General features: G+C 49.0%; 1 protein-coding gene across 1 annotated transcript in view; it reads right to left on the reverse strand.

Moving 5' to 3' along the window:
* Positions 1 to 13113, reverse strand: part of Entrep2 (endosomal transmembrane epsin interactor 2) — a 406727-nt gene that overhangs the window by 14863 nt on the left and 378751 nt on the right. Inside the window, exons 5-7 of the mRNA XM_060367282.1 lie at positions 12419 to 12526; positions 2886 to 3046; positions 1974 to 2109 (exon numbers count right to left, since the gene is read on the reverse strand). Of these exons, the coding sequence (XP_060223265.1) occupies positions 1974 to 2109; positions 2886 to 3046; positions 12419 to 12526 (405 nt within the window). The remainder of the gene's footprint in view (positions 1 to 1973; positions 2110 to 2885; positions 3047 to 12418; positions 12527 to 13113) is intronic.

A 13113-nucleotide genomic window follows, 5' to 3' on the forward strand; every position in this document is an offset into this window, starting at 1 on the left:
CCATCATGTTCTTATCTCCTTGCCATAGACATCTACTGTAGTCCTCAAAGTGAGTCCTTATAATAGCAGGTGCTGGGACCCAGTAGGAATGCAAATTCCTCACTCAACCACTGACTTGGAAATCTGGGAGTGGACCCAGCACTGGGATTTGATTGACAAGGTTTTGTGGGACCGGATACTCACTGGCATCTACAACCCATGGCACAGTTCTTCACATCACCAAATCTGAGCTCTTGGATCCTTCCTGGATGCCCCAATACAAGCTAGGTGCCTCTAAGAGCCAAAGTCTGTCATCACAACCAACATCTTCACTGCTATTTTTTTAAAAAATCCAAACAGAAAGATAAACCTCATTATTATATCAGAGTCCAGGAAAATGGCTGTCCAAGCTGAGAGACGTACAGGCTCCCACTCTCCCTGCTCACTAAGCACCCTTTCCTCTCAGAGAGCTCTCACACAGTGACTTTTACCATGCTCACAAAAACAAGCCAAGATTCCAGGTCTGGAGTTGCCACGGCAGCCACTGAGCCACTCAGGGCCGGAGTGAACACAAAGGCATCACTCAAGTATCCTCTGGTTGTGTCAGGGCAGGTGACATTCACCAGGCTGGTCCAATGCCAAGGCAGAATCCCCAGGATGTGTTTCTTTTTCCTGTGGTGCCAACAGCCTGAACACACTGTCCTTATTTTCCACTGATCCCAGAGTACATGCGCTCTGCTGCATTTCCCTGACCCCTGACTTAGAAAGTGGTCCACCCTTGTAGGTGTAATTATCTTTGAGGCTTATGAGGTCAAGCCGGTACAGTGGGGCAGAGAGCACTCCATCCACGGAGCTTATTCATAGGAGCCAGGTCCTATCAGTGGCTGAGAGGAACACCAGTCATGCTGAGCCTCCTCCACCCCTGCAGGTCATTGGGATGGCCAAGGTTCTGGATGAGAGCTCAAGATGGTGTCAAAGAGGCTTAGCCTTGCCCTGGGGCCATCATCCTGGGGTTCAAAAGGCCAAAGGGAGCAGAGTTTGGACATACGTGGAAAGTCCTGTAGATCCTCCATGTCACAGAATTAGTCAGCTCTGTGGCTTGTGCTTGGGGCCAGCTCTCAGCGTATAGCACCTGTGCTACCTGACTTGTCCCCACCTCTGCCTCATTTCCTACAGCTTTTACTGGCCCCATGACCTTATCTCTCTGCCCGACCAGAGATTTCACACTCAATAAAGACAACAACAATAATAATGTCAAGATAAAAATGTCAACAAAATATACTCAGAGACCTCTTCTGATTTCAGCATTTACCACGTTCCCAGTCTTAGACTGGATCAGGACCATTCTGTTTCATCCTATGCACGTGATACTTATGCATTTTGTTTTGTTTTGTTTTTCCCTCATCATTTTTCAGATGAGGAAACCAAGGCTTTACAGACATCTTCAACATATCTGACAGTAGTTGGGAACCATGAAGCAGTGGGAGGCCCCTGTCATGCACAGCTCAGAGAAAGTCCCAGATGCTAGGCAAAAGAAGCACAACCCTAGCCTAGGGATGACTGGCCTTGTATAGCTGCATTAGACCATGTCTAGACAAGACGGGCCTTGGTCCCCTGAGGCCTCAGTCCACAAGCCCTGCTCCCCCTGCTCTGGTCATGGGTTAGAAGCTGCCCTTGTTCCACCTAGGTCCTCCCCAGACACCTGGCATCATGGACCTCAGACACATCTGCGTTGGGCTGTGTGTCCGGCTGTGCCGGGATTAAGTTGAGTAGCCAAAGGCCAAGTTTACACATTGATTCTAGGCTGGAGCTGGAGTCAGCATCCTACAGTATAGGCAAGGCCCTCAGATGTACACTATGTGTAGAGGCGTCATCACTTGGCACTCACCGGTGTCACTGCCACAGTCAATGCTGTCTGGGAGAGGAGCTTTCTGAGGGCAGACAAGGGAGCTGGGCATACAGAGAAACTGCCCTCGTCAGGGCCTGGGCCTCACCTGGCTGGTGGGGGTCTGACCGACCACGGCCTCATAGGGTGGGGGCAGCTCAGCAGGGTAGAGCATGCCAGGGCTGTTGATGGCCACATCGTACAGGGTGCTGAACGGAGAAGAAGCGAAGTCCAGGTGGAGGCCCCTGGAAAACAGAACAGCCCCTTACACGGTCATCCCCTGAGGATGGAGCCCAGTGTCTGACATTTCTCTCCAAGTGTTGACTGTCTAACACGTGTCATGTTGAGAACTATAAGCCTGAGTCCCTGGGCGGGTTTAACTGCTGTTCTTTCTTCTGGACAGATGTCCAGATTTCATTAATCACTTCATCGCTGCCTATTCTGATGAAGCTGATGAAATGCCTAATTAATGTTCCACACTCTGTGATGACTGTCACTCAGGAGCAGCTTTACGCATGTAAGAGTACAGCAGTGCTCACTGATGGCCTGTGCCATCATTTAGGGCACTGTAAAGATGCTAACAGAAATCTTTTATTCAAGCCAGGCCTTGTGATGATCGACCGTAATTCTAACACTTGGGACACTGAGACGAGAGCATTAGGAATATGAGGCCACTTTGGGCTACATAGAGGGATCAAAGCTGCCCTGGGCTGCACGGTGAGGTCCTGTCTCTAACGACAACAAAATCAAAACAAAAGAAAACCACCATCACTGCCAAAACCCCAATGAACAACAAACAGTAAGAAAAGACTTTTTCTTGTTCCTCTATTTCTATCTAGGCCACAGCTCCTTTCTTCATGTCCTGTCGTCGTGAGGCACATGCTTCCATACTGGCTTCCATATGCTCTCCCACTCCACAGCTCTCTCTCCCCTGCCACTGCAGCTTCCTCATCCCAAAGATCCATCCTGTCTGCGGCTTCCCAGGAATCATGGCGCAGGAGACACTGAGAGGAAGACTGACCTGTGGGCCTCTGCTGTGGGCGTACAGGAGTATTCTGGAGGGTAGTAGGGCGGAGGTGGGAGGGGGGCGATGAATTCATCAAAGTCCAGGGTCTGGTGGAGAATGGTGCCGTGAGGAGTCATACAGGCAGTACTGGCAGAGTGGGACCTCTGTGGGAAGAACTGGAAAGCACAGAGAGAGAATCAGCGTTATTCCAGATCTTGTATGGCTGGAGCCTGATGGAGCTAATTGCACACACTTCACTTTTCGAAGTAAAGTGCCTAGTTTAACCTGCCAAACCATGAGCAGTAAACACACACTTTACAGAGGACAGCTCTGAGAGGACCACCTCGGAAGCCTCCCTCCACTCTGCTTCCCATACTGCTATGCGGGATGCCTTTGATTTTTTTTTTTTTTCACAAGGTTAAAAACTGCTGCCTGGGAAGTCTTTAATACAGTTCTTACTGGGAACCCTCACTCCTGCGGCTTTAATGCTTAAACACTGCAGTTAAAGGATGCTTGCCATGCACGCTTCAAAACAGCCCTTTAGAGGAAAAGCTAGACTTTCAGCATGCTCACTCAGCAAGTCCCTATCACGAAGTACACTTGGCTTGTACCCCATACACAAGTCCCCTTTCAGAGCCCAGCACGCCTCCTACACTTCCCATGGTTCACTAGGGGCCCTTTGAACACTAGTATGCAGGGAAGCCATACACTCTGTGGGGCCTTGATCCGAAGGTAAACAATGTTCACCATGAGCCCCAGAATCTTCTGTGGGGCACTTGTGCGCACCAGATGCCACTTAAAAATATCAAGGGAAGCACGCGTTAGCTAAAAGGAGCGCCGTCTGCCTGGATCTCTCTATCTAAAGTACTAATACTTGTTTCTCTTCCCAGCCTCGGGTCACTTCTGCAAGTCGCCTGTTCCATGGAAATGCCCGAGACACTGCATGGGCTCTGAGCCTTCCTACAGCATGTCAGTGAAATAAGAGGAAAGACAGAAACACCAAGAGTCACTTGTACACAGTTAAGCACAATGGCTTCATTAGCAATACAGTCCTCCAATCCGCGTGCGAACAAGGAGGTCTACCTTCATGAAGCCGACACTATCTAAATGGGCCTTCAAAGACTGGTAGGGTGGCAAAGGCTGGGGCTGCCTGGGAGCATCTAGGCTCGTACACAGGTGACTGGTAAATGCTGTTTCAGAAGAGCAAAACCATAAGGATCTAATCAATTCATAATTTAGTGGACAGGCTGGATGAGGATGTTGAGGGTGTTGGGGCTGTGCGGTGGTGAGTACCCTGTGGGGGCAGGACAGGGCCGGTGCAGACAGGGGCCAGGCAGTTGGAGAATTTCTGTACTAGCAGGGCTGAGTCCAGTGTTCTGAATATGGTCAAATAATATTCATGAAATCAGTGTGCTCTGGGCTGATGGCTACATCTGTTTGGGGGACACACCAGGTTAAAAATGGCCCCTACCAGCATTCCTAAGACATGGCACATTCCCTGCCTTTCCAGCTAGTCTGACCCATTGCTGTCAGAAAGTGGAGGGGAATTGACGGCTGTGACAAGGTTGGATGTGAGCCGTCATCCTCTGCCTCCGAAGCTGTTAATTCTGGCGCTTGCTGAATGGTGGCAAATGGAGGACAGATGTTCTTGAGGTCTAATAAGAAAATATTTTGAATTAGTCTCTATCAGAAATTAAGTGAATCAATAATAGTATGCTCAAGAAAAAAACTAATGAAACGCAAAAGCACCCAACACCAGAGGCCGAAGGCTAAAAGAGAGTGCATCTACTCTAAGCATAACTTCGCCTGTCCTGGGCTGTGCTGGCCCCACATCTACAGTAACTTCCAGAGCCTTCTCAAATGGAGCCTTTTGCTAGGCTGTTCACCCTCCTCAGCAAGAAGTCTGCCAGTCTCATGTGATTCTCTCCTTTCTATCAATAGTGTATGTCCAGCGAGGACCTAGTCTGCCTTGCAGTTCAAGGTCACCAGCTTTGTCATCTGCTCTGAGATGCTGAGGCTGGAAGTTGGCCAACTACAGTCCTCAGGCTCTCTGGCCAATGGGCTCCATTTAGGCTCTACCCATACAGAGTCTAAAAGGCTGCCCCAGTGACAGAATTACAGCAATCTTGGCTCTTCTCATCCCTACCATTCCCCAATTCAAAGGGGGTAGTTGTGTCTTTGGTAAACTCAGCACCTCCCTGTGTTCCTTCACCCTCACAAACCTGAATAAACAACTGTCAGAAACACAACAGGTGGTTCCTTTCCCTGACTGTGGTCATTTGCGTGAGAATGGCCCTCAGGTCCTCAAACTCAAGTTGGCAGGCAGAACTGTCTGGGAAGGATTAGGAGGTATGGCCTTGCTGGATTAAGTATGTCAATGTGGACAGGCTTTGAGGTTCCAAAAGACTCCCCTAACTCCCATTTCCAGTTAGCTCCCTCTGCCTCCTGCTTGTGATTTGAGATGTGACCTCTCCTTTCAGCTGTTTTTCCCACCATCTCTTCACTCTACTGGCATGTACTCTAACCCTCTGGAACTGTTAGCCTAACGAGATGCTTTCCTTGATAAGTTGCCTTGCTCATGGTGCTTCAGTCACAGCAACAGCAAAGTAATGAGTCTGTCAGGCTGCCTGTGTTTCATCCCCCTGTTCTTTCCTAAATGAGACACAGCACACGCTCAGCCAATGTCGGCCGAGTGGATGGATGGGCATCTTTCTGCTCTGGTACCCTCTCTCTTCTGTCCCCCCAGAAGCTGCCAGGAGAAGAGCTCAGGAGAAAGCTTTCTGGTCTCTGCTTCTAGAATGCAGCCTCCATCTTGTTCAGGAGCTATTTTTAAACCCAGCCCAGATTAGCTCATGCTGCTGGAAAAAAAAAAAACTCTTACCATCAAGGCTATGCACAGCGAATCAATCCAGTTTCCAGCTTCTTTCCAGCCAGTGCTAAACACCCCTTGCTCTGAACAAGGTCTCAATCACCCTTTACACCAGACATGCTTTGAGCTTCGTTTCCTCTTCCTAGCAACTTAGCTCCTTCTCACCTGGCAACCCGCCAGGCCTCCTCCAGGACTAGGCAGAATGTCCTGACCGGAAGGCCTGTTTGCCAGCCCGCATCCTCCCAACTCCGGCTCCCTGCTCTGGGACCTCACGTCTACACTTCCATGGTCAGGTGTAAAGCATGATTCTACATCTCTTGAAGTGAGTAGGAAATGGGCTCTGAGTCTTCTCTTCTGTCCTGGCTGGTTCTGTCTTCCCTGGGCTGTCTAAACCACGTGGGAACAGCAGCACATCTTTGTGTGGAAACTGGCTGAGGTGTCTGTCACTCACACAACAGCAGTGTGTACCTGAGGCCATATGCCCTGACTGTTACGGGAGAGGCCGTGTGACTTTGGGCACCTTACTGACCTGTCAGTCTCATGCTCCCTTTTTCCTGGTGCCAGCAAGATTATAACAGGAAGTGCCATCCTCTGTCACAGACCCACCCCGCAGTGTCAGAAGCCTCAAATGAGAGCCCCTGCCAGTTACTGGCTCTCCTGTCTGCGTGTCTGATCTGCTTCAGGGAACAGGGCAAAGGACAGGGTTGGACAGCAGAAGGCTGGCTGTCTCGTGGTGGGATTTGCCTGGAGCCTGCCCAGCTCTGCCTTCGCTGGACCCCAGAAACAGAGGCTACCCTCAGGTTTCCTTCAGCATTCTGGCTCTTTGGGTTATGGCCTTGAGGATCGCACACACCTGCCAGATCCACACTCACGGTTATCAGGCCTGCACAAACGGCACCCCCACCTGCACTGTCTAAGGGGTTCTACTTAATGAATCATGTGAGCAGAGGTGAGACCATTGGGCCGTCCTATGAGACGATTGGGGCAAGCAAAGCCGGGTAACAGCCGAAGATGTTCCTGAGGCTAAGGTGGCAATGAGAGAAATGGGGAGGAGAATGGGGCTACACAGGGTCAGTCGCTTTGGACCCAGAGAAGAGCATGTCTGATTGCATGTGGGTTGATGCCCCAGGTCCCGCCTCTGAGAAAAAGGTATTGGACGGGTCTGATGCTCTTTGGGTGGATGACACCTAAATGAACATCAGTACAAAGTCCCAATTTATTTCTAATATCAGAGATCAGACCTCTACTCTTGCCTGATGCGTCTAAAACAAAAAGGGGGAACTGTAGAGAGCTGCGGAATACTGTGCCTTAAAGATGGAGCTGGTTTCCGCCTTCCACCTTCCCGATGGTGAGTGCTCTCTGTCACAAACAATTCCACATTTGGCTAAGGCCGAAGATCTGGCTTGCTTCCATGTATGTGGACCTATCTGCATTGCCCACATGGCACGCTGGGGTTGGCTACCCAGAGGCTATTTAAGCTGTGGGCTGGCTTTCCTCAGGGTCAGATGATTGTTCAAGGTTCCTGAATAAACTGCATTGAAAAAAAAAAAAAAAAACTAGAAACGACACCAGAGACACTTAGGAGGTAAAGCACTGACTCTACCAAGCTATGCCGATAAGTGGAATTGCATCATCACACAGTTACTATTTCTGTGCACGTTAGAACCGCTTGGCTTTAGCAATTCTGACAATAGAAGTAACACTTGCCATCTCACGAGTTCATGATGTTAGTTCCAACTGCTGCTAATTATGCCCAACATGGACGCATTCACACCGTAAGGATGATGGGGTACTTAGAATTCTACCACCCTAACGGTGCTGCTGAGCTCCTGGGTGTGGTAATGACCTTGAGTTGCCTGTATCCACGAGCAAACTACAGAGCTGCCTGGTGGCTCCTGAAATCAACTACGGCAGCCACAGAGAAAATAGGTGAACTCGTCAGTCCGTGGCCCACGCACGTTTGGGACTCTCCCAGCAGCCTGTGGGGAGGGTTGGTTAGGAAGATGTTTAAGTTCGGCAGCAGTTGCTGGGAGCACGCATCAGGAGCACCCTGCTGTTCTCTCTGAACACAGCCTTCAGGAGGCTGCACGCGTGCTTACCGGGCTCGCTCCCGGAGCACTCTGGTCATGAATTAGTACTTCTTAGAGGATCTGGGATGTGGTATGTCCCTTACCAAACATGCACAAGACCTGGGGTCCAATCTGTAGTACCCCAGAGACACACAGATACAAGCATACACACACAGACACACAGATACAAGCACACACAGACATACAGACACACAGATACAAGCACGCACACACAGACACACAGACACACAGATACAAGCACACACGGTCACACAGATACAAGTATACATACACACACAGACACATTTACCCAGAATTCCCTCAGACACACAGACACACACAGACACAGACACACAGACCCAAACACACACACAGAGACATGCATTCAGAGACATGTAATACTTCTAAACTCAAGAATCTCAAGTAAAAACAGCAGAAGAATGGTTGGCAGGTAGCATGAGACACAAGCAAGTTCAACAAGCGCAAATCCAGCCAGAACCAAGATGTCGAAGGCAGGGAAGGGAACACTGGCATTGTGGCGAGCGGCACACGACAGAGCTGCCGCGCAGATTTACTGTGATCGCAGTGCGATTAGTTTTCAGAAACTGACGAACCGATTCTGAAAGTCATAGGGAAACACGGGAAGACAGAGTTCTCACAACCAGCTTGAGAGTAAATGAAGCCGGAGGATTCTTCTAAAAGTTCCTGTAACGCTATGGTGACGAAGGCTCTGTGAAATGGCCTTAAAGGCAGACAAAAAGACTGATGAAATGGAACCGAGGGTTAATATTTGCATTTCAACAAACGGCACTAGGAACCACACAGGACTGGACCTCTGCCGCACACTATATGTGACAATCAACTCAAGATGTTCCTAAACACCGTCTCAGGGTACAGGACCCTCAGGAGGAATAATTTCTTTTTTTCTTTTTGGATTAGGCCATAGGGAGACAGGATACCAAAAACAAAAGCAGTAATGGAGAAAAGACACAATGGGCCTCATTCAAACTAAAATTGCTGTGGTTTGAAAGACACCACTAAGAGTAAAGACAATCAACAGGATCATCACTAAGTGTAAAGACAATCAACAGGATCATATAAAACATTTGCACGCTGAACATCTGAAGAGAGACTGGTGTCCAGAGCACACAAAGAACCCCACGGCTCAGCAATAAAAGGCAACTGCATTTTTAAAACGAGCAAAATAAAGTCCATTTCTCCACGGAAGATCTATAAGAAGTCATTAAACACACAGAAAGAGGACCAACATCGCTTAATCACTAGAAAAGTGCAAATCTAAACTACAACAGAATGTCACCTCACAACCACTAGGCTGGGGGAGATGGAGACAGAAGGAAAGATGGTTATTTATATGTGTATGTGTAAGCACTTAGATATGATGGGCGAGCAGAAGGACTCGCTGCAAAGCTTCAGCACTAGACTCTTCCATGCACAGGTGAGGAAGGCATTAGCTTTTCTTTATGCACTGCTATATAATTTAGCTTCTTCCAATGATCATATAGCATTCCTTTAATTAAATTTCGGAATGAAATGAAAAATTAAGCCTGAAAAGAGATTTCAAGGCACCCCTCCCCCCCAAACATCCTTGTTCCATGTGACTAGATGTGCCCACAACCCTTTTGGGCCAGCCCCCTTCTTGTAGGGTGCAGCCGCCACAGCCAGCCTGGGCCAGCCACACTCCATCTTGACACCCTGTTTTGAAAAGAGCCCATCTCTACATATTACACGATCTATCCTCTCAGCAGGATGGAAAGGCTCAGAGACGTAATGGCCTTTAGCACAAAAGAACAAAGACCAGTAGGTGGTGACATGGGTACAGGTTTATAAGCTGGTCTCACAGGCAGCTCTTCTCTCTGCATCCCTCATGATGCTGGGGTGCACACAGCTCAGTGTGACTAGAGGACCAGACAGAACCTTGCCCGTCCCACAGCACATGGCCACACACGAGGCCTCACGAGCATGAAGCTCAGTTATTCCGACTTCTAAGCCAGGAGGTTTCTGGTGGCAGCTTGCTATGGCTTGGATGTGCTTAGCCTGCCATTGTCGCAGTGTTGGGGGCTTGGTCCTCAGTGTGGTACTTCTGGGAGGTGGTGTGGAATGTTGCAGAGGTGAGGTGGTGGTGACTGGAAGCATGGCCTTTGGAAAGAAGTGATGCCATGCCTTCAGTTCAGAGAGCTTGTTACAAACAGTGACCCTGATCTTTTCCGCGTGTCTTCTCCCATTGTGGTGCCATCCCCCATGCTTTGGCACAGGTGAGGGGCACTCATGAGTGCAGGCACCATGCTGTTTTGCCCCTTTGACCCTCTAAACCGGGATCTAAATAACCTCTTTATAAGAGTCTGCCCTAAGCTATTTTATTACAACAAAAAACTAAGACAGAGCCTTTGTAATTTCTGCAATAATTTGCTTGTTTACAGTGCACCAGACTTAGTAGAGAACACTGAAGCAGTGTTACCCTTGAGGCCACAGCTGTGGCATCACAGCTGTGACGTCATCGCTGTGATGTCACTACTGTGATGTCCAGTAATTGGCTGGACTGCCACCTCATTACAAATGAAGATAGAGCTGGGGGCGTGGCCAAGTGTTAGAGCTGCTGCCTAGCCTGTGCAAAGCTCTACCCGAAGCACTGTTAGCAACTAAAAACACCAAACAAAACCCAACAGGGCCGGTTGTCCTGGAAGGCCCTCTTCATATGTGAGGAGACTACTGGACACGTAGGTTTGGTGATGTGCTCAGAGTCATCACACATGCAGAAGCAATGGGCCTCAGCTGCGGACATGCTTGCAACCTGACCCCAGGCCTACTTCTGCTCTACATGGCCACCAGTAAGGATAATGCGCACTTTGGTTTAATTCTAAAGGCTTACACGGCTAGCATAGGTCTTATTCTTATTTAGTTGGCAGTTTTCATTTTAGTGTTTGAAAGTAGGGGATACATATTGCTATCCTCTGCTGCCTTTAGCTCTGTTAGTTTGGTTGAATTGGTGTGATATTTACAGATCAATAGCAAAATCTACTGAGATGGGTAGAGCCTTCTGGTGTTTAACCTTTCCTTTATACCCTGTGCTAGAGAAAATTGCCAACATGAGGCCTCGATGAATGAGGCCAAAAGTTCATCCTGCTGAATAACTGCTTAATTAGACACCTTTCAGAACACTGCGACCTCTCTGAAAGGTCAGCTCACTATGACAGCTGCGTGGATGTATGCTGTGGGCGCCAGACTGCACGTCACGTGCAGCTAGAGGCAACGGAGTTTTAACATATTGGTAAGGATACTCTCTGGCCTTATCTCCTGACTAACGGATGGGTGAGGAGGAAGATTTAAAAGAAGGGCTCACTCTAGAAATAACTTGTCTTTCCTTTTAGGAGACGCACAAAACATTGGTTGTAGGGCAAAGTGGACTTGCAGGTCAGGCCGAGAGACATAGAGATGTACATAGTGAGCTTTGGCTTGACTGTGGTTTGTCCCGGCCCAAAATGGTAGTATTGGGAGGTGGCCCTAGTAGGAAGTGCTTGGGTAACAGGGGTCAACCCCTCCTGAATAGACTGATACCATGTAGAGGGAGTGAGGGAGGGCTTACTCTAATAGGTAAGGTCAGCCACCACTTGGGAGCAGGACTGGTAAAAAATAAAACAAGGCTAGGTTCTTAGGTTCTATCTCCCACAGGCGCCCCCTTCCCTTCTGCCGTTTGCCATGAGGTTCTCCATCAGAAGCCAACCACATGCAGCTGTGTAGCCTTGGACTCTCCACCCTCCAGAACTGGACGCTAAGTAAGCCTGCCTTCTTTATACCTTACTCAGTCTGGGCTATTCTGTTATGGTAAGGGAAACAGACAAGGCAGACAGAGAGATGGCAAATGGGAGGGAGGAAGGGACACAAGAGTGGCTCCTAAACCAAAAACCAATTGCCACTTTTTTTTTTTTATCATGAGTTTCACAATAATGTATTGAACCCTAGGCTGTGGTCCACTCAAGCTGAGATGACAAAGGGCCACCACAATTTATGAAGGGTGTGTTTAGAGGTGTTTATTAACAAGCACGTGGCCCCTACTTTGGCCTCACCACTCCCATGGGAGCAGAAGGTCTTTTCTTTAAAGACCCTGGCCATGTGACTAGATGAGGGCCACTGGACCGTGATCTCTGGGTTAATTTAGCACATTCCAAAAGCAGTGCACAGCAGTTTTTGAATCTGAGAAATCATCTTCTCACAACCCCAAACTTCTACCACAGGGAATTCCGAAGAACAAGGACGGGGCTTGCTCTGAAGGTTCTGGTTCTGCAGGCCGTCCAGCGCGGCAGACTCCCACTTACTCAGGGACACATCCCGTGTGCTCTGCGGAGGGCAGGCAGGACTCTATCACAACATGGAACTCTGCTGATGTCTGAAGGGAGGCAACAGCAGCGAATCTGCAGAGTCCCCTTCCTCAGAAAGCAGCACTAGGTGACCCCAGGGGTCCCTGGGTGGTCTGGACTGAGAGAGCTCATGGTTCTCTACCCAGAAGCAACCACTTCTCCATGCCTCCCCTGGACTTGAGCTACAGAGGACGGAGGCCACCCAGAGAGGGCCTGGGCAGGAGTGGGGCCACTTACCATCTGCAGGACATCGGCAGAGACCATCTGCATGCAGCACATGGCCGTGGCCAATGCGCACACGATGGTGGAGAGGACATTGAGGGCGCATACGCTGAAGAGGAGGTCCTGCAAGGAAAGAACCAGGAGAAAGGTCAGTTCCTGCCACTCACACAGACACAGCGTCCGGGGCACACTTACGCAAGCCTGCACAGCGCGGACAGCTGCCGCCTGCCTCACAGAAGGCTGGTTTTATGTGTGGCTGTCTTTCATTCATACTCAAACTTAGCCTTTAACACACACACACACACACACACACACACACACACACACACACACTGTTTATTTATTTATTTTTACTGTGCTGTTCAAACTGGTCTTAATCCTACAATAAGTCCGTCAGAGTTTTGGTAAATCTTAGGAAGTCAGTAAGATGGCTAAGAAAATATTGGGATGTTGCTGCAAGAAGGTGGGTAATTTTTATCAACCACAGGGTGTTCCTTGACGCCGATGAATGTTTAATAAAATTTCAAGTTTTTAAATGGCATTTTTTTTTTGTATTTAGGTAATTGTAGATTCACCACGTAATTGTCAGAAATGACACGGAGTTGCTATGCGCACCCACTGATGGGATCCGGCAAAACCACAGCTTAGAGCACTATCACGGCCAGGAAACTGACAGCACAGCCAAGACCAAGAACACACAGGTCTCCCAT

The sequence above is a fragment of the Meriones unguiculatus genome, chromosome 14 (genome assembly GCF_030254825.1).
Source record: "Meriones unguiculatus strain TT.TT164.6M chromosome 14, Bangor_MerUng_6.1, whole genome shotgun sequence".
NCBI classification, from domain to species: domain Eukaryota; kingdom Metazoa; phylum Chordata; class Mammalia; order Rodentia; family Muridae; genus Meriones; species Meriones unguiculatus.